Raw genomic sequence first — 22,187 nt, 5'->3', positions numbered from 1 at the left:
CTACCCGAGATCCGCCGGTTTTGACACCGACATTGATGCTTTCATTGAGAGTTCCTCTGTGTTGTCGCCGTTAGGCTTGATGGCTCCTTCTATCATCGATAGCGATGCAGTCCAAGGTGAGACTTTTCTTCCCGGACAGATCTTTGTGTTCGACGGCTTCGCACTGTGGGCCAACTCGCTTGGCCATCTGAAGCAGATCGAAAGCTACGCCCCTGGCCATTAGGTCAGGTTTGGAAGCTTAAATTACACGGCCGATATCCGCGGAGACTTGATCTTCGACGGATTCGAGCCCCTGCCTTGTGCGCCATGCGGTCACGATGAGTATGATTTAGCTCTATCATCGGACCGTATTCAGGAGATCGCACCGGCAGCCGCTCCGAGCCTCAACTCGGAGCCAGTTGCGCCATCCACGGACGGGTGGATGGACCCTGTCACGGAGGCCGTATCCTCAGCGGCGATCGAGCCGAATATCGACCTTACCCTTCACGAGGGCCGTGTTGCCAAACTGCTGGATCCTTCCCCGGCCATGGACTCCGAACCGCCTGCGCCCGTGCCTATCGAATCCGACTGGGCCCCAATCATGGAGTTCACCTCCGCGGATATCTTTCAGCACTCGCCCTTCGGCGACATACTGAATTCATTAAAGTCTCTCTCCTTGTCAGGAGAGTCCTGGCCGAACTATGTCCGGCAGGATTGGGATGCGGATGACGAAGAAATTCGCCGCCCACCCACCACCCACTTAGTAGCCACTATCGATGACTTAACCGACATGCTCGACTTCGACTCCGAAGACATCGACGGTATGGACGGCGATGCAGGAGACGAACAGGAACCACTGCCCACAGGGCACTGGACGCCCACTTCATCACATGACGTATACATGGTGGACACACCAAAAGAAAACGATGACGAGGAATGGAAGGACGCAATGAAGGGTTGTCCCCTCGAGAAGCAGACAAAGCGGCGGCGTAAGCGCCGCGCCAAATCCCGCCTCGGCAGAAACAACAATCATACAGACCCAGCGTTAGAGCAGGGTGAACCATCGCCAGACCACGGCAACACGGAGAATCAAACTGAACAACCCGACTCTGTCAAAGATAATAGTCCAGATGACATCACACTGGACAGACACCCGAAGCAACAGAATGCCCGTCAAAGGCTTGTTGCCACCGCGAGGAGTCTAAAAAAGCAGAAGCAAAGGCTCAAGGCTGCGCAAGACACACTCAGAATCAGATGGAGTAAAGTACTCAACACAGCAGCGAAGTACGATGGTAATCGCCCCACCAAGAGCTACCCGAAGCGGAAGTTGCTACCTGAATTCAATGAGGAGGCCTTAGATCCCCCGCAACCAAAAATTAAAACGGCCATCTTGCCGGATAGACGACCTCACGGCCAACATAGAGCGGCAAACAATGCCGCACATAAGCAAATACGCGATCCACACAAAGGCTCGCATCAAAAGGACGGCGCAACCAGATCCATCTATGGACCACGCAAGCGCGCTCCAGCATACGATGCAACACAGCAAACATCCGAACAACGCGGTACACCCAGATACAGGGGTGCCGCACACCCCCTATGTTTCACCGACGAGGTGCTGGACCATGAATTTCCAGAGGGATTCAAACCCGTAAACATAGAGGCATACGACGGAACAACAGACCCTGGGGTCTGGATTGAGGACTATATCCTCCATATCCATATGGCTCGAGGAGATGATATCCACGCCATTAAGTATTTACCTCTCAAACTCAAAGGGCTAGCTCGGCACTGGCTTAAAAGCCTCCCCGAAAGCTCCATTGGAAGCTGGGAAGAGCTCGAAGATGCTTTTGGGGCAAATTTTCAAGGGACTTATGTCCGACCTCCGGATGCGGATGATTTAAGTCATATAACTCAACAGCCCGGAGAGTCAGCCCGAAAGCTTTGGAACAGGTTTCTTACTAAAAGGAACCAAATAGTCGATTGTCCGGACGCCGAAGCCTTGGCAGCTTTTAAACACAGCATCCGAGACGAATGGCTTGCCAGACACCTCGGCCAAGAAAAGCCGAGAACAATGGAAGCATTAACAAGCCTCATGACCCGCTTTTGCGCGGGCGAGGACAGCTGGCTAGCCCGATGCAGCACCAGCGACCCAAGTACATCCGAAGTTAGAGATGGAAACGGGAAATCACGACGCAACAAAAATAATAAGCGCTGAAATAAAGAAGACAGCCCGAAGAGCACGGCAGTAAACACCGGATTCAGAAGCTCTCGGCCAGGTCAGCAAAAGCCGCCCTCTAAAGGCGCCAGAGATGAACTGTCCAGCCTAAACAAAATTCTGGACCAAATATGTCAGATCCATAGCACCCATGGTAAACCCGCTAATCATACCCACAAAGAATCTTGGGTCTTCAACCAGTCCGGCAAGCTCAACATCGAACACAAGGGGCAGGATACACCAAGCGAAGACGAGGATGAGCCTCGCAAGCAAAGCACTGGGGAACAGAAGAAATTTCCAGCATAAGTCAAAACAGTAAACGTGTTACATGTGATAAAGGGGAGAAACAAAGCGGCACTCCCAGATAAATATGCCCAAGGGCCTATCACCGCGGAGTTCTACCACTGGCCATCTCAATCGATAACCTTCGACCATCAGGATTACTCGGCAAGTATCCGGCGCGCAGGATGGGCTGCCTTGGTATTAGATCCAATAATTAACGGATACCACTTCACACGAGTCCTGATGGACGGTGGCAGCAGTCTAAACCTGATATATCAGGACACAATCCACAAAATGGGGATAGACCCAACGAAAATTTGCCACAGCAATACTACCTTTAAAGGAGTAACGCCGGGCCCAGGGGCTCATTGCATGGGCTCCCTGCTACTAGAGGTTATATTCGCCTTCCCCGATAACTTCCGTAGTGAAAACTTAACCTTCCACATTGCTCCGTTCCAAAGTGGCTATCAAGCACTACTTGGACGCGAAGCTTTTGCTCGCTTTAATGCAATACCGCATTACACTTCCCTCACGCTTAAGATGCCCGGTCCACGTGGCATCATTACAGTAAATGGAAATATTGAGCGATCCCTGCACGCCGAAGAAAGTGCGGCTGCCTTGGCAGCCGCACACTAAAACGGCCTCACCAACTAAAGCATTCGATAAGTCGTCAAGACTACAGACATGGTTAGACGAGTCCGACGTAGCTATATGTAATTCATACAGGTTTGATGGCCACACCCCTATTAATAATACAAGGGGCTCAACGCGCGCAGACAAGTGGCAACTTTTACTCATCTTGAATTGTACATGGTTCTTTAAACCTACCTTTTTGCACGACAACTTTTCACCTAAGTTCCTCTCTTTTACAGATGACCATCATGCTACACCCGTCCAGAATATGGCACAACGGAGACACAGGCACAGACGTGCAGCAGGGACCCGTTCCAAGGATTCTTTTTAGATTAAGACCCTGCGTAAACCTTTCTTACTGTCTCTTGTTGATACACATCCCTAGGATTCTCAGTACTATTGAGAAGGATGCTGACGTCTTGGCATGTGGCCACGTCAGAATAATGCACGTACCTGGACACCAGGGGCTTCTTACAAAGGGCACTGTTTAGGCCCGGTTTATACCATAAAGACCGAATACCTTAGGGAGTGTTCGACGTCGTGAGTTTGGCCTTATATGCATCAGCTCCGAATCATGTCTTTGGTCAAATGTTGGGTTTGCCCGGCTCCTGTGTTTTGCTGCCTTACGTTCGCTCTATCGGCTATGGTGGCACTAGGAGAACTACTGCGATTGTGCCCCGGTTCGTCCGGACGAGCACCTCAGTAGAGAAAGCCAAAAACTGACTGTCATGATATAGCGTGATACTGGTCAACCACTCGATGACCTATCAGAATGTTAGAATTCCTCCGCCTTAACGAAGGGCCGTTTCCCGGCCAGGCGTGTAAGCACCCCTAATTCGGGAGAGTGCGGAGCCACCACGGGCTATATAGTAGCCCCACCATCAAACTCCTATGGCTAAGTGAAAGTGTTAAAGCATTATAGTCCGGTTGCCTCGTTCGCTGCGCTATCACCTCCTTAATAGGACCAATACATTGGATTAAGTGTGAGCACGCGTCTTCTACGAACACCTCCGCATTATATGCGTGGGGGTTGAAGCCGACGACTACAATCTTTCAGGTTATATACATATATACATAAACGGCCGCACAGGAGGCATCATATTACTTTCAGGCAAAAGTATAAATACATCCTTAATAAATTTCATAAACATTGTTTTTACAATGGGAATAAATGTCACTCAAACATAATATTCTTTGAGCACTGGGCCTCTATCAACCGAGCACCCTCGAGAACTTCTTCGAAATAGTGCTCGGCAGCCACTCGGCCTATGGCCGAACCCTGTGCCGCAACAGTAGTGGCATCCATCTCCGCCCAGTATGCTTTGACACGGGCAAAGGCCATCCATGAGCCTTCTATACACGTCGACCTTTTCATCGCATTGATGCGCGGCACCGCACCAAGGAACTGCTGCACTAAGCTGAAATAGTTGTTCGGCTTCGGCTTTTCCGGCCACAAATGATATATGATGGATCTCATGGCAAGTCCGGACAATCTATTGAGTTCGGCCCATTCGGCAAGCTGATCAGTTAGTGGAAGCAGATGCTCTGGAACGTTAAACTGCGACCAGAATAGCTTGTCCACTTCACGATATGTTTGATCTCGGAAGTATTTGGCCGCATCGACAACGCTCGCCGCCAAGTCCATATATGCGTCTGCCGAACTCCACATCCGATCCAGAGGGGCATACCGCGGATCTCCGAACTTCCTCCGCAGCATAAAGGGCTTCCCAGCCGCAATATCCCCGGCTTCATGCAGTTCCTCCTTCTTCGCTCTCATGGCAGAGCGGGTGTCCTTGGTCGCCATTGTGGCCTTCTCGAGGTCCGTCGCCCTCACCCGGTTTTCTTCTTCAAGGAACTGGCAACGGTCGGCAGTGTCTTTTAACTTTACAGCCATCTTGGCCACTTTATCTTTCCTCTCGCAATGCGCAGCCTTTTCGGCTCTTAACTCTTCGGCCGCCTTTAAAGCGGCCGCATTACTAATTATTGCTTGTTCCTTTGCTCGGGAAAGTTCCGCCCGAAGGGTCTCCACGGTGGCAGCTCCATCTGCAGTCACAACATATTAAAGATACTGGTGTTGCGCTGCTATTACTATGTGACATTCACCAGAAAATATCACTTACCCTGTGCCTCGTCAAGCCGCTTATTAACAAGCTCGATGTTGGCAATCCGCCGCATCCAGTTGCCGCTTTAGTTTGGCAATCTCACGAGTCCGGCCAGCCACCGGAGCTTCAACCACCTGCACATAAAGGCGGTTTGGTTATTACCTGGGACTATGATCCTCTGTTCGCCGTCGTTCTCGACGACAACCAGAGTCTCAGGGGCTACTATCTACACAGGGCACACCTAAAAATGTGCGGTACTATCAAAAAGTATATCATTTCACATACCTCAAAGCCCGTCAGTAGACTCATAAAGGCCTCATGCAATCCACTTTCGGCGGACGAAATTCTTTCCATCACCATACCCATCAACGTACGGTGTTCTTCTGAGATGGCCGCTCACTCCAACAGCTCCCTCAGTACGTCCGACCGCATACCAGACGGTGCCGGACTCTTTTGTTTGCTCTCTTCAAGAGCCGGATACTGGGGACTTCAGGTGGCCATAGGATTATCTTCTGGCCTCACCAGATCCGGGGAGGCCCTCCGAGACGACACTTCAAGGTCGCCCGCTTCTTGAGCGGAGGAGTCCGGGGGAGGCGTTTCGCTCTCCATCATCTCTGGAAGAAGATCCCCCGAAGAGGAGCTTTGCTGAGAAGGGCTGAGATCCGAACTGCAAGATAAATGCTTCGGTTATTTTCCTTAGTGGTGTAACGCCCTCAATGCGGCTATATCTCCCACGTGTCGAAGCACGACTCAGAGGCATAACTGCATTGAAAGCATGTCGCAAGTGAGGTAATCTCCACACAACCCATGTAATTCATAGGGGAAAAGAGATACATAGTTGGCCTACAATCGCCACTTCACACAATACATGAATAAAGCATTACATCAACGAAATACAATCAAGGTCCGACTACGGAACCCAAAACAAAAGAAGACTACCCCAAAAGCGACACGGTCCCCGATCAACCCCAACTGGGCTCCACTACTGATCAACTAGAACGAAACAACACAAAGGACAAGATCTTCATCGAGCTCCTCCTTGATCTTGATTGCGTCATCTGCACGGTTCGACGGCACTTGCAAACTGGTTTTGGAAGTATCTGTGAGTCACGGGGACTCAGCAATCTCACACCCTCGCGATCAAGACTATTTAAGCTTATAGGAAGGGTAACATGTATGAGGTGGAGCTGCAGCAAGCGACTAGCATATGTGGTGGTTAACATACGCAAATGAGAGCGAGAAGAGAAGGCAAAAGCACGGTCGAACAACTATGATCAAGAAGTGATCCTAGAACAACCTACGTCAAGCATAACTCCAACACCGTGTTCACTTCCCGGACTCCGCCGGAAGAGACCATCACGGTTACACACGCGGTTGATGTATTTTAATTAAGGTCAACTTCAGGTTTTCTACAACCGGACATTAACAAATTCCCATCTGCCCATAACCGCGGGCATGGCTTTCGAAAGTTCAAATCCCTGCAGGGGTGTCCCAACTTAGCCCATCACAAGCTCTCACGGTCAACGAAGGATATTCCTTCTAGCGGGAAGACCCGATCAGACTCAGAATCCCGGTTACAAGACTTTTCGACAATGATAAAACAAATCCAGCAACACCGCCCGAATGTGCCGACAAATCCGGATAGGAGCTGCACATATCTCGTTCTTGGGGCACACTCAGATGAGCTCTCCATACAACTAAAACCAAACCTCGAGTTTCCCCGAGGGGGCGCTGCACAGGACTCTAGTTTGGACCAACACTCAGAGGAGCACTAGCCCGGGGGGGGTAAAATAATGATGACCCTTGGGCTGGCCGACCCAAGGGAAAGAAAAGGCTAGGTGGTGAATGGTAAAACCAATGTTGGGCATTGCTGGAGAAGTTTTATTCAAGGCGAACTGTCAAGGGGTTCCCATTATTACCCAACCACGTAAGGAACGCAAAATCCGGGAACATAACACCGATATGACGGAAACTAGGGCGGCAAGAGTGGAACAAAACACTAGGCATAAGGCCGAGCCTTCCACCCTTTACCAAGTATATAGATGCATTAATTAAATAAGATATATTGTGATATCCCAACAAGTAAACAGGTTCCAACAAGGAACACCATCTCCATGTTCCAACAAGGAACAAACTTCAATCTTCACCTGCAACTAAGAACGCTATAAGAGGGGCTGAGCAAAGCGGTAACATACCCAATCAACGGTTTGCTAGGACATGGTGGATTAGAGGTTTGACATGGCAATTTGGGAGGCATGATAAGCTAGTGGTAGGCATCGTAGCATAGGCATATTAAAAGAGCGAGGATCTAGCAAGCAAAGATAGAAGTGATCTCAAGGGTATGGTCATCTTGCCTGAGATCCCGCAAGGAAGAAGAACGAGTCCATGAAGAAGACAAACGGACGTAGTCGAATGGGTCCTCACAAACGCGACGTAATCGGAACCAACCCGAAGAAGCAACACCGGAAAGAAGCAAACAACATAATAAACAACCATCACCTCAACATGGCATGATGCACAACCAAGTATGATGCATGTCCGGTTTAAAGAGGCATGGCATGGCAATATGCACAATCAAAACTACAAGTTAAATGGAGCTCAATATGCAACGAGTTGCATATTGACGAAACACCACAACAATTATTTAGTTCACTCTCGGTTAGGTACTCAACAAATTTAAATGTAGTTAAACATGGCAAGAGGTGAGGCAAAAGAAAACTACACATTTAAGCAAGTATAAATGAGGCCAGAAACAACAACAACAATTCAGGTAAATCCTCATGTGCATTAGCATTTAAAGCAAACAACAATTTTAAACATCTTAAAGTTGTTAACATGATGCGGATGACATGATCAAGTTTATGCAATTTTATTAAAAGTTAACATGTGCGTGATGAGAGCATTTGTCACCGTGGTAGAAACAAAGGGGTGTCACGGCGATGAAACGGAAATGATGCCACGGCAACATTCCGATGATCCGGTAGCTCACGCGGATACCGGTGCAAAAGGAAGTGGGTGTGAGCGAGTAAAACAAGATGGTGGGGTGATCCCGGTAACCGGGTTCCCACGGGTTAGCGGCAAACGAGGAGGGCCGAGCAAGCAGCGACTCGACCATGGTGCAAACATGGGCATCTCATATAATACATCACATGCATATGTTCCACGGGCATCATTTCGGCGGTTATACCTTCCAAAGGTGCATTTACGGAGTGGTTCGAGTTCGACAAAGGAAGTAGGCGTTCTCGCGACGGTAGTTGTTCACGTTCATTCGGAGAGGTACTTGATGACTCCAACATCTTTGGGGTGACGGTAGTTGTACACGGTCCACGAGACATCGATCGTTCGGGGTCCGACTTGCGGGTCTTGCCGACATGAGTGGTACTTGGCGTTTTTGTGTAGACGAACTTGGCGCATCCGAAGGGGTACTTGGTGGTCCCGATCTTGGCGTCGGTAGATGTACATGTTTGTGGTAGTCGAACTTGGCGTATCCTAGGACTTCGGTGCTTCATCTTCAGTAGTCGTACACACATTAGGAGAGGACTCGGCGTATCCATGTACTTGGCGGATGCATGCAGCAGTACAGGGCTCGCAGAGGCGACGCAGGGCCCATGCGGAAGGTTGAAACAGTCAACGGGCGAAGCTGGACTTGGTGCTGGCTCGCGGATCCATGTAGCGAGACAAGGTAGGGGTGCAGCGCGGCGAGACTGCAACGGCTTGACGCAAGCAGGGCGCCGCGGCTCCGAGAACGTGGCGGGGCGGCAGAGCCGCAGGGGAAACCACGATCCACCGGATCCTGGCAGAGCACGCCGGCGGCGACGTCATTCGCTGGCTAAGCACGGAGCGGGCACGGCGATGGTGGCGCGGAAGGCGAAGCTGGCGAAGGAGCTTGAGGGCGCGGGTGCCATGGCGCTGAGCAACGAGCTACTGCTGCTCGATGCAGACAGAGGCAGCCAGGGGACGGAGTTGGAGGAGGACTGCGCTCCCACGGTTGAAGACGAACGGCGACGGCGTGACACTCCAGTAGGCAGCAGGGCGCGGGGACGGCAGCGCATGGTCGTCGGCGCGATGCAGGGGCACGGCAGGGACCGATGCAGGGGCGCGCCGGGAGAGGCTCGGTCGTCACTGACGGCTTGGAGAGGACTGAGCGCTGGGGCTCCTCCCCTGGTTCGACGTGGAAGAGAGGAGAGGGAGACGAGGGGAGGAAAGAGCGAGGGGATCGGCTCCTGCCTCTGCGAGCACGTGCGTGGGAGGCGAGGGAGGCGAGGGAGTGAGATGGGATCGGGAGAGGGGTCGTTCCTCTCTCTGGCGGCGCTAGAGCGAAAGACGAGAGGGAGAGGGGAATCGAACGCAGGTAGAGAGAGGAGGGTTCGCTCAGCGCTAGGGTTAGGAGGGGTGTGGGCTGCGGCTGGGCCTAGGTGGGCCGGCGCGGGAGGCCCGGTTGGGTGGAGGATTGGGCCTAGAGAGGCCTGGGTCTCTCTTCTCCCTTAAGACTCTTTTTAAAAAAAACCTTCTAGAAATCAGAAAACCGCAAAGAAAGAAAGGAGAGAAAAGAAAGGATTAGAGGGAGGATTTGGGCACACGGAATATTTTCCCGGACTCGCAAAAATATGCTTGTTCCGAGAAAATAGAAAAGGCCATGATAGAAAGATTTAAATTCAAATCCAATTGAATTTAATTCAAAAGGTTGAACTAGGACAGGTTTTTAGGAGTATCCAAAAATGTTCGGATTTTTGGTGGAGCTCCGGAAAAGCGATGAAAGAAATAATGGGCAAAGTTTGAGGTGCAACTTGAAGCATAAGAGGCATGGAATTAAATTGCAAGTGTGTTATGGTGATCCCAAAGTTAATGGAATATTTACATATAGCTCCCTAATAATAGTAGGAGACTTAGAATATGTTTTAAAGAGAAGTCACCATGTGCATTTCCCTCAATTTAAACAGTTCGAAGATCCATACGGTTTATTTAGAAGAGTTGCAAAAATTAATGACATGATGGCATGATGACATGATGCAATGCAAAAATAAAAGGAGCAAGCAAAGATGAAACACACAGAGAAACCCGGGAACCCTGGAAGGCAACTGAAGCTCCGGTCTTGGGGCGTTACAAGAGGTAAGGTTGTATATCTTCACTACTAAAGTACTTTTTGACTACTTACAGCTCGTTAGAGGGCTGATCCTCGTGCGGACTTTGTGCGACAAGAGCACCCTCCAAGGCAGGACCCACTGGTGGAGATTTCTTCTCCCGTTTGGAAACCTTGGTTTCCGGATCTTCAGAGGTAGTCCTCTTCCTTCCCCGAAGCAAGAGAAGGTCAGATTCTTCCCCTTGGTTATCCTCCTTCATGGAGGCGCTCATTCCCTCGGTCGGAATTGGTAGCGATGGGGGCATGCTTTCGCCCTCAGTATTCCCCCCTTTATCTTCCTTTGAGGGCTCCGGGCAAGGTGCTAGCTCGAGCATCTTTTCCAGTACCGGATTGTCCAAACCCTCAGGAAGGGGGGCCGAACACCGAATCATCTTCGTCTTTGTTAGCCAGTTCTGGTCAAAGAGCGATTTCTCAGAATGACATCATGATAAATGAAAGACGGAGTGTTCGGCTAGAGGATTACTTACTTGGTCGGCGGTGCGGTTGCTGCTCAGGCCCACGTCCTCGGTAGTATCCGGACACTCTATTTGGGGTCCGAAGAATGATTTATACATCTCCTCGTGCGTCAGGCCGAGGAAATTCTGAATAGTGTGCGGTCCTTCTGGGTTGAACTTCCACATGCGGAGGGGCCGGCGTTTGCAAGGTTGGACTCGATGAACCAGCATAACTTGCATCACCATAACCAGACTGAAATCTCCTTCAAAGAGATCTTGAATGCGGCTCTGCAGTATAGGCACGTCCTTGGCTGGACCCCAGCTCAGCCCTCTGCTAATCCATGACATCAGTTGTGGTGGAGGGCCCGAGCGGAAAGCAGGGGCAGCCACCCACTTGGCTCTTCTGGGAGCTGTGATGTAAAACCACTACCGTTGCCATAATCCGGACACCTCTGGAAAGGAACCCTTTGGCCATGGAGCTCCAGCGATCTTGCTTATTCACGTCTGCCATAAACCACTACCGCACGCTACATGCTGCCCCTCGACCATCTTCGGCTTCACGTCAAAGGTCTTGAGCCACAGACCGAAGTGAGGGGTAATGCGAAGGAAGGCCTCACATACGACAATGAATGTCGAGATGTGGAGAAAGGAGTCTGGGGCAAGATCATGGAAATCTAGCCCGTAATAGAACATCAAACCCCTAACGAAGGGATCCAGAGTGAGGCCTAGACCTCGGAGGAAGTGGGAGACGAACACAACGTTCTCATTGGGTTCAGGAGTAGGGACGACCTGCCCTCGGGCAGGCAGCCGATGCGAAACCTCGGCGGTCAGGTATCTGGCCTCCCTCAACTTCTTGATATCCTCTTCCGAAACGGAGGAGGGCATCCACCGGCCTTGAAGGCTAGATCCGAACATGATTAAAGGTCCGAAGCACCTGACCTGGGCTTGGGTGTTAGAACTCGAGGCAGGGGAAGGATTCGATTGAGCACGGGAGGGAAAAAAGTAAAAGCCTTGTCCCTTTATAAAGAGGGTGAATATCAAGCGTCCTCCTAGTGGCCGTTCGGGACTTGCCTAAAATCTAGGAGTCCTAGGCACGGTTGGGTTACCCATGACCGTATTGATGAGAATCCCGTAATTAGGGGAACACGATCTCTGCTTCGACAAGACGTGTCAAGAAACCGCCTCGCGTTATGTGTGGAGCTGGTTGAGGAAAAACGGTTCGAATAATCACCGAGCCATGGCCTGATGTCATGTTGCCAAAGCTTGTCAGCAGATTAAGATTTGTGGAAATATTATTCTCTCTATGGTGGTATGTGGAACTTATTTTGCAGGGTCGGACACTATCCTTGTATTCAAATTCTTCCGTGGTGTATTCGGAGGAGGAACCCGCCTTGCAATGCCGAAAACAATACTGCGCACCGGACTCATCATCATTGAAGCCTGGTTCAGGGGCTACTGAGGGAGTCCTGGATTAGGGGGTCTCCGGACAGCCGGACTGTTAGACTATGAAGATACAAGATTGAAGACTTCGTCTCGTGTCCGGATGGGACTCTACTTGGCGTGGAAGGCAAGCTAGGAAATACGGATATGTATATCTCCTCCTTTGTAACCGACCTTGTGTAACCCTAGCCCCCTCCGGTGTCTATATAAACCGGAGGGGTTTTAGTCCATAGGACAACATACAATCATACCATAGGCTAGCTTCTAGGGTTTAGCCTCTCCGATCTCGTGGTAGATCAACTCTTGTAATACTCATATCATCAAGAATAAATCAAGCAGGACGTAGGGTTTTACCTCCATCAAGAGGGCCCGAACCTGGGTAAAACATCGTGTTCCCTGCCTCCTGTTAACATCCGCCTTAGACGCACAGTTCGGGACCCCCTACCCGAGATCCGCCGGTTTTGACACCGACACCTGGGTTCTCCACTCATCAAGTGAGCTAGTGTCAAATAGTCTCTTCTCACCGAAAAGTTTGAAATCATAATTGAGCTCTTTAGTGGCCCAATATGCCTTATGTTCTAGTTCGAGAGGTAAGTGACATGTTTTTCCATAAACCATTTTATACGAAGACATACCCATAGGATTTTTATATGCAGTTCTATAGGCCCATAATGCATCATCAAGTTTCTTGGACCAATTCTTTCTAGATCTATTAATAGTCTTTTGCAAAATTAATTTAATCTCTCTATTACTTAGTTCTACTTGACCAATAGACTGTTGGTGGTATGGAGATGCAATCCTATGATTAACATCATACTTAGCAAGCAGTTTATGAAAAGCACCATGAATAAAATGTGAACCACCATCAGTCATTAAGTATCTAGGGACTCCAAACCTTGGAAAAATAACTTCTTTAAGCATCTTAATAGATTTGTTATGATCAGCACTACTAGTTGTAATAGCTTCTACCACTTAGTAACGTAATCAACAGCAACTAAAATATGTGTATACCCATTAGAGGAAGGAAACGGTCCCATATAATCAAAGCCCCAAACATCAAATGGTTCAATAACAAGTGAATAGTTCATATGCATTTCTTGACGTCTACTAAATCAATTCTTTGACATTCATCACAAGACAAGACGAACTTACAGGCATCTTTGAAAAGAGTAGGCCAATAAAAACCGGATTGCAATACCTTATGTGCAGTTCTATCTCCAGCGTGGTGTCCTCCATAAGCCTCGGAGTGACACTTGCGTAGGATATGTTCCTGTTCATGCTCAGGTACACAACATCTAATAACACCATCTACTCCTTCTTTATAAAGGTGTGGGCCATCCCAGAATTAATGTCTTACATCACAGAAAAAAATTTCTTTTGCTGGTATGTGAAACTAGGTGGTATAAATTTAGCAACAATGTAATTAGCATAATCAGCATACCATGGAGCAGTACGAGAAGCATTTATGACAGCTAATATTTCATCAGGACAGCTATCATCAATAGGTAGTGGGTCATCAATAACATTCTCTAACCTAGATAAGTTGTCTACAACGGGGTTCTTAGCTACCTTTCTATCAACAATATGCAAATCAAATTCTTGTAGCAAGAGAACCAATCTAATAAGTCTAGGTTTAGCACATTTATTTTCCATAAGATATTTAATAGCAGCATGATCAGTGTGAACAGTTACTTTAGAATCAACAATATAAGGTCTGAACTTATCACAAGCAAATACAACTGCTAAAATTCTTTTTCAGTAGTAGCATAATTTCTCTGGGCACTGTCTAGAGTTTTACTAGCATATTGGATAACATTTAATTTCTTATCAACTCTTTGTCCTAGAACAGCACCTAGAGCATAATCACTAGCATAACATAATTTCAAAGGGTAAATTCCAATCAGGTGGCTGAACAATAGGTGCAGAAATCAAGGCTTTCTTAAGTATTTCAAATGCTTCTACACAATCATCATCAAAGACAAAAGGAACATCTTTTTCTAAGAGATTAGTCAGAGGCCTATAAATTTTTTGAGAAGTCTTTAATGAACCTCCTATAAAAACTAGCATGACCAAGGAAACTTCTTATACCTTTAATGTCCTTAGGACATGGCATCTTTTCACTCGCATCAACTTTAGCTTTATCAACTTCAATACCTCTTTCAGAAATTTTATGCCCCAAGACAATACCTTCATTAACCATAAAGTGGCACTTCTCCCAATTCAAGACAAGATTAGTTTCTTCACATCTCTGCAAAACTCAATCAAGGTTGCTTAAGCAATCATCAAAAGAAGTTCCATACACGGAGAAATCATCCATGAAAACCTCAACAATCTTTTCACAAAATTCAGAGAATATAGTAGTCATACATCTTTGAAAGGTAGCATGTGAATTACATAAACCAAAAGCCATACGTCTATAAGCAAAGGTACCGAAAGGGCAAGTAAAAGTGGTCTTTTCCTGATCCTCTTTTGACACAGGTATTTGAGAGAAACCAGAATAACCGTCTAGAAAGCAAAAATGTGTATGTTTGGATAATCTTTCTAGCATTTGATCAATAAAAGGTAAAGGGTAATGATCTTTTCTAGTAGCTTTATTTAATCTGTGGAAGTCAATTACCATTCTATAACCTGTAACAATTCTTTGTGGGACCAATTCATCTTTATCATTAGGAACAACAGTAATACCTCCCTTCTTAGGGACAGAATGGACATGACTTACCCACTGACTATCAGCAACAGGATAAATTATACCTGCCTCCAAAAGCTTTAGTTTCATTTCTTACCACTTCTTTCATCTTAGGATTTAACCGTCGTTGGTGATCAACAACCGGTTTAGCGTCTTTCTCCAATTTTATTTTGTGCTGGCATAGAGTGGGACTAATGCCCTTAAGATCATCAAGAGTACCCAATAGCAGCATGGTGCTTCTTCAGAGTTTTCAATAATTTCTCTTCTTCCTGCTCTGAAAGGTTAGCACTAATAATAACAGGATATATCTTCTTTTCATCAAGACAGGCATATTTAAGAGTATCATGTAATGGTTTAAGCTCAAACAAGGGATCACCCTTGGGTGGAGGAGGATCCCCTAAAATTTCAATAGGCAAGTTGTGTTTCAAAATAGGTCCATGTTTAAAGAATACTTCATCTATTTCCCTTCTTTCATTCATAAACATATCATTTTTATGGTCTAGCAAATATTGTTCTAAAGGATCATTAGGAGGCATGTCAATAGAAGCAAGACCAATAATTTCATCTTTACTAGGCAATTCTTTATCATGGGGTTGTCTACGAAATTTAGCAAAATTAAAATCATGAGACATATCCCCTAAACCAACAGTAACAATATCCTTTTCGCAGTCTATCTTAGCATTAACACTATTCAAGAAGGGTCTACCAAATATAATGGGACAAAAGTCATCCTGTGGGGAAGCAAGAACAAGAAAATTAGTAGGATATTTAATTTTCCCACACAAGACTTCAACATCTCTAACAATACCAACTGGTGAAATAGTATCTCTATTGGCAAGCTTAATAGTAACATCAATATCTTCTATCTCAGCAGGTGCAATATCTTGCATAAGTTCTTAATATAAAGTATAAGGTATTGCACTGACACTAGCACCCATATCACATAAGCCATGATAACAGTGATCTCCTATTTTAATAGAAACAACAGGCATGCCAACAACAGGTCTATGTTTATTTTTAGTATTGGGTCTAGCAATTCTAGCAGCTTCATCATAGAAGTAAATAACATGCCCATCAATATTATCGACCAAGAGATCCTTAACCATAGCAATACTAGGTTCAACTTTAATTTGCTCAGAGGGTGTAGGTGTTCTAGAATTACTCTTACGAACCACAGTTGAAGCTTTAGCATGATCCTTTATTCTAACAGGGAAAGGTGGTTTCTCAATATAAGCGGTAGGAACTATAGGATGAACATTATAAGTGATAGTCTTTTCTTCAACTTTAATAGGTTCAACTAATTTTACTTCAATGGGAGGATGATATTTAAATCACTTCTCCTTAGGGAGATCAACATGAGTAGCAAATGATTCACAGAAAGAAGCTACTATCTCAGAGTCAAGTCCATATTTAGTGCTAAATTCACGAAAAGCATCAGTATCCATAAAAGATTTAACACAATCAAACTTAGGTGTTATACCTGACTCCTTACCTTTGTCTAGTTCACAATCTTCAGAGTTGCGTTTAATTCTTTCCAATAATCTCATCTGAATTCAATAGTCTTCATCATAAAAGAACTAGTACATGTATCGAGCATGGAGCGATTATCGAGAGAAAGCCGAGCATAAAACTTTTGAATAATAATTTCTCTTGAGAGATCATGATTGGGGCATGAATATAAAATTGACTTAAGCCTCCCCCAAGCTTGAGCGATACTTTCTCCTTCGCGAGGCCAAAAATTATATATATAATTGCGATCACGATGAACCAGATGCATAGGATAAAACTTCTGATGAAATTCCAATTTCAATCGGTTGTAGTTCCATGATCCAATATCATCACATAGCCTAAACCATGTCAATGCCTTTCCCTTCAAAGATAAAGGGAAGACCTTCTTCTTGATAACATCCTCGGGCATACCTGCAAGCTTAAATAATCCACAAACTTCATCCACATAGATTAGGTGCATATCGGGATGTAATGTTCCATCTCCTGTAAAAGGATTAGCTAGCAGTTTCTCTATCATACCCGAAGAAATTTCAAAGTAAACATTTTCAGTAGGTTCAGTAGGTTGAGGAGCAACTCTTTTCTCTACTGGTCGGGGTGAAGATACCCCGAACAAGCCCCTCAAAGGATTATTTTCCATAGTAACAAGTGACAGTACATTTCAGCACACTATATAAATTTTTCCTTACCAAATTCCACCTATCAGAGGTGCTTCACTCCCCGGCAACGGCGCCAGAAAAGAGTCTTGATGACCCACAAGTATAGGGGATCTATCATAGTCCTTTCGATAAGTAAGAGTGTCGAACCCAACGAGGAGTAGAAGGAAATGACAAGCAGTTTTCAGTAGGGTATTCTCTGCAAGCACTGGAATTATCGGTAACAGATAGTTTTATGATAAGGTAATTCATAACGGGTAACAAGTAACAAAAGTAAACAAGGTGCAGCAAGGTGGCCCAATCCCTTTTGTAGCAAAAGACAAGCCTAGACAAACTCTTATATAAAGGAAAGCGCTCCCAAGGACACATGGGAATTATCACTACAAGAAAAATATGTCAACTTGTGACCCTCAATATTGGTCGCTGAAAGGTCATAGTTTTTCATTTGTGACCTTTTTGTGACCAAAAATAGAAGGTCAAAAGACGGCGGTCGTAAACTGAAATTATTGACCTTCTTCGGGATAAGGTCGTAGACGTTTACGACCAAAACAAAAGGTCGTGGAACCCATGACCTTTTGTTTTGGTCACTGGCTGTCTGCCCAGGCCACGTCAGATCCGACGTGGCAATCTGACATGGCAAAATTGCGACCAATTGAAAAGGTCGTTGATAAGATTCAGCCCGGTCCAATTTGGTGTTTTAGATGGGCCAAGCCCATTAATTCAGCCTTTTTACTTTATATTTTTCTGTTTATTTTCTCTAGCTACATGGGCCTGGCCCAACCATTTGGCCTTTTTATTTTCAAGAAATTGTGATCCATTTCTTTTTAATTTCCTGTTTTTTGTCAGCTCCAGTAATGGGTCCCAATTGACAGATTTTTCCTGGCAGTGGTTCCAAATCACCTTTTCACAGATTATTAATAAGCAGTATATATCAAACAGAAAGAAGAGAGAATCATATGAAAATCTTCAAATAACAACCAAAATAGGTTTATTACAATATATTCTGTACAGAACAGAACATGTGAAACTCCATACACTCGTTCACATCACAACAACCAGTTTAACTGTCAAATATTGCATGCCCACGAACTTCAAACTTCATGTAGATAGCCATACAATATTCCACACAATCATAAATATTGCGATCGACAAATAAAACGCTCTGCCAGTGTAATGCTAGCTACTCTTGGATACCATGGAACATGCTCTTCAACATAGGAAGAAGCCATCAACGGAGTTCTACCAACAACACAAGCTCCATTCACCTACAAGAACAGAATGGAATATCAAGTACTGGATCGTTCAAGCAGATTACAACCAACATATATATATATATATATATGTAGAAGTACATCAGGAAATATGATAGAAAAACCGGACAATAGATACACTTATACAACCCAACAAATGGGTGATGACGACAAGATAAAAATATAGAATAGGAAATTTATGAGATTACATATTTTCCAACAAATGGGTGATGACAACAGATACACTTATCGGGAAAATATATATTTAACGAAATTTCACATGAGAAAGTAGTTTCTGCTTCAAGTTTTAAAACTCAACCATTCATCATTAATAGTAGCAATTCAAACTAGAACTTAAATTCTCTAGTAAGATATTCAATACAACATTGTTCTTTCAAAAAATTGAACAGTTGCAAGTAACAGCTTAATAGACATCAAACTCACTAGGCAGGGAGATCAGTAGCATAAGCACACGATTCCACATGCATTGCATGCTGCCTCACCTTTAAGCTTTGCACGCATCGTTTTCAGTTGCGGCGAGAGAGGGGGAAACACGCATGTGGGTCTTGATGGGTTGGTCCTTGTAGGAGCCGCATACACCCCCCTCCGCCGGCGGCCACTCCGGTCCCGGCGTCCACCTCCTCCCGCCGGCGGCCTCTCCGGCCCCAGCGTCCCCTTCCTTCCCGCCCTCCCCTTCTCCCTTAAGTGAGTGCTACCATGGCTTCTGGCGGCGGCAGCCCCTCCTCGGCCTCGCCCAGGCTGCAGCCTATTGTGTCGGGCCTGGGGCTTTCGGAGTCGCCGGGATCTGCAGGCTAGTTGGCCCGGGCTCCTGCCTCCGCTCGCGACGCTGCGCCGGTACCGGCAGCGGGCCCAGCTGCGCCCTGGCGCCGTCCTGGTCCGTCCCGCAAGGCCATGTGGCGCCGGCGCAAAGCACTGCAGAAGCAGTCCACTGCAGGTAGATCTGGATCTCGTTCGCGCTCGCCTTCATCCTCCCCGGCGAGGCGGGAAATTCTGGCTGATTTGTTTGGCCCGTGCTTCAAGTGCTTCCGGGAGGGGCACCGGAGGGAAGACTGCACTTTTCCGCCTCTGTGCATCCGCTGCGGGCTCGAAGGCCACATCTCGCCAGAGTGCAAGAGGCCACGGAGCCCTCGCTCTGAGGAAGATCTCCGGCGCGAGGCCATGGCCAAGGTGGCGCGCTCCTCTCAGCAGCTGCTGCTGGCTGGGCCTGCGAACAGGCTGTCGCCGGTCGCTCGGCAGACCGCTCCGGTGGAGAGGCCCTCGCCAGTGCCGGCCGACAACGCATCTATGGGGCTCAGCCTGGCACCGCAAGCTGCTGTAGGAGGTGTCTGCATTCTTCGCCGAACGCCGAAGATGGACGACCTTGAGTCCCGGCTCAAGCTCGTCGTGGTGGCTTACGTCGGCGGACCGTGACCGCCGGTGTCGTGCCTGGATGCCGCGGAGGCCATTGCGAAGGAGCTGAGCATCCCGCGCCACTGCTTCTCGGTGCACAAGTACCAACCGGATGACTTTCTTGTGGTCTTCTCTTCAGCGATCTGGAGGAATAGGATTCTATCTGCGGGCTCTGTCGATCCCGGGCCGTTCAAGCTCTCTGTCCATCCGTGGCTGCGACAAGCGCAGGCTGTGTCGAGGATGATGCGCACGCAGGTTGATCTCATGATCGAGGGAGTTCCATCTCATCTTTGGACCAGGGAAACGGCGGTGGATCTTCTAGGCACGGCATGTCTTGTGGAAAGCCTTGCGCCGGAGACAGCCAATAGGGAGGACTTGTCCCTGTTCAAGGTTCGCGCTTGGTGTGTCGACCCTGATGAGGTGCCGTCGGACAAGCTGATTTGGGTCCCAGAGCCAGAGGTTGATGAGGGACCGGCGACGAGGCTGCCGACCTCCCGGCAACTCTTGGAATACAAAACGCTCATCCATATTGGGCGCATCAGGGAGCACGAGGGGCCGGGCACTTGGTTGCGGTCTCCTAGCTCCGATGGGAGTGGCCAGAGTGGCCTGCCGGAGGACTCAGGCGACTTCTCTGGTCGTGGAGAATGGAGAACCCTGCCATGGGCGCGGGGAGAGCGCGATCACCGCGAGTCGTTCAATGGTCACCATGGAGGCTCGTACAGGCAGGCTCTGCTGGGGCGCATCGGGCCTTCCAGCTGGCGCATCCCTCCCATGGCGGATGGTGGAGCAGTCGCCGCACGGCCACGTACTGCTGTTCCGGCGGCCACGGTGACGCCGGGCGCAGCTGCGGCTACCACGGCGGCTGGGAGTTTGCCGGGTAGGTCTGGGCCGGTGGAGGTGGAGCTGGCGCCTAGCAGACAGGTGGGGCCTGCTTTGCGGTCACATGCGCAGGATAGGGTGCAGCCGGCTGCCGCTCAGGTGCTTTTTGACCAGGCATCGGGCCCGCGGCTGCCTTTAATTCAAACTGTGCCGGAGGATAAGAACGACACGTGCCAGGAGGATCGAGTTGCCCTTGAGCCAGCCGACATGGAGCATATCACAAACAACAGGGCTGATCCAGAAGGATCGGGGGATCCCGAGGAGCGCATGCTGGTCTTGCCGCGCTCAGCGGGGCAGAGCGAAGATTCCCAGACCCTGACCAACGGCGATCTGCCAAGGGCTGAGGTGGGCCAAGGGGAGGCGGTACATACGGATGAGGCGCCAGCACCCACCATGGAGGTGGGGCCACTGGAGCGTGCGGACCCCGGCCTGTTGGTGCTGCGTGTGGCAGGTGAGAGGTGGCCAGTCTCGGATTCCTTGCACGCCACGCCTGAGGTGGATCCCGCGCCACAGGACAAGGATGGGGGGCAATCGGATCCCGAGGCGATGCAGGAGTCGGGTCCCGTGGGCCCTGGTGCGGAGGTGACTACGTACAATGCATGCATGCACGAGGAGGTGCTTGGAATCGCTAGGGCGCATCTGGATGGGGCAATTACCGGAGCCTTGGCCATGCCTCTGTCCAACAAGGAGATCATTGCCATTGGCAACATCAAGGCCTTCTGTGCAGGACTTCTGAAGAAACTTTCCCCGCCGCTGCTCAAGGAATTTGAAGGGCTTAGTGGAGTCCGCTCTGGCCAGGACCCTGTCACACCGCGACGTGCCACCAGGTCTGGGCGTACTATCGGGCAGAAGATGAAGACTAAGGCGTCGGCAGCAGAAACTGTTCTTCTGAAGGCTCTGGGTTTTGCTTGCGACGATCTGGCGGTCTCCGATGACGCGCTAGAGCAGCTACGCACGGTCTTCGACTCACCGCTCCAGGAACCTCAGCTACGAGCGATCGTAGCCATTTTTGGCAAAGCGATACCCTTAGACCTAGGAGCCGACTCGGAGATGGGTGCACTGATCATGGTGTAGTTGTAGAGGGGCTCGTCGACATGGAGACTATCGTTGTCATGTCATATGCAGGGATGGAGTTAGTTTGTTGGAATGTGCGTGGCCTAAATGGGCCAGCTAGGAGGAAATCCTTACGTGAATTTGTTAGCTCGTTGCACGTGGCGATTTGTTGTATTCTGCAGACCAAACTGGAGAGGGTGGATCAGTTCACCATTATGCAATGTATGGGGCCCAATTTCGATGGTTACACCTACCTTCCAGCGTCTGACACTAGGGGTGGGATTTTCATTGCCTGGGACTCATCCAGGGTCCAGTTGTCTAACCATGTCAACGACACCCACTCCATTTCCAGTTACGTGTCACCTGTGGGGGGCCCACCTTGGTGGCTGACTGTGGTTTATGGACCTCAGGAAGACGGGCAGAAAATTGAGTTTCTGCATGACTTGGCGGAGCGTAGATCTTTGTGCCCCGGGCCATGGTTACTTATTGGAGATTTCAACTTAATACTTCACGCGCAAG

The 22,187-nt window shown here is 48.3% G+C and overlaps 2 protein-coding genes across 2 annotated transcripts; one reads left to right on the top strand and one right to left on the bottom strand.

Annotated features, from left to right (window-relative positions):
- Positions 1-4,196: 4,196 nt before the first annotated feature.
- On the bottom strand, positions 4,197-9,512 carry LOC147966066 (uncharacterized). The gene is made up of 3 exons (XM_087528610.1): positions 5,500-9,512; positions 5,233-5,348; positions 4,197-5,155 (listed from the first exon to the last, which is right to left on the bottom strand). Exons 2-3 carry the CDS (start codon positions 5,285-5,287, stop codon positions 4,287-4,289), a joined length of 924 nt encoding a protein of 307 aa, XP_087384736.1. The 5' UTR covers positions 5,288-5,348; positions 5,500-9,512; the 3' UTR covers positions 4,197-4,286.
- A 9,528-nt stretch (positions 9,513-19,040) lies between these two features.
- On the top strand, positions 19,041-21,689 carry LOC147966065 (uncharacterized). Its single transcript, XM_087527674.1, has one exon. The coding sequence runs from the start codon at positions 19,977-19,979 to the stop codon at positions 21,687-21,689; it is 1,713 nt and encodes a 570-aa protein (XP_087383800.1). The 5' UTR covers positions 19,041-19,976.
- The last annotated feature ends 498 nt before the right edge of the window (positions 21,690-22,187 follow it).

This window comes from Triticum urartu, chromosome 6A (assembly GCF_056163025.1).
Source record: "Triticum urartu cultivar PI428250 chromosome 6A, HENAU_Tu73, whole genome shotgun sequence".
NCBI lineage: Eukaryota > Viridiplantae > Streptophyta > Magnoliopsida > Poales > Poaceae > Triticum > Triticum urartu.
This window is presented reverse-complemented; position numbering and strand designations above follow the sequence as displayed.

Excerpts from the sequence above, each read along its gene's own strand:
- LOC147966066 (XM_087528610.1), bottom strand. The coding sequence starts at position 5,287 with ATGCGGCGGATTGCCAACATCGAGCTTGTTAATAAGCGGCTTGACGAG. Across the intron at positions 5,156-5,232 it reads GCGGCTTGACGAGGCACAGG|ATGGAGCTGCCACCGTGGAG; the intron begins GTAAGTGATATT and ends TTGTGACTGCAG.
- LOC147966065 (XM_087527674.1), top strand. The coding sequence starts at position 19,977 with ATGATGCGCACGCAGGTTGATCTCATGATCGAGGGAGTTCCATCTCAT.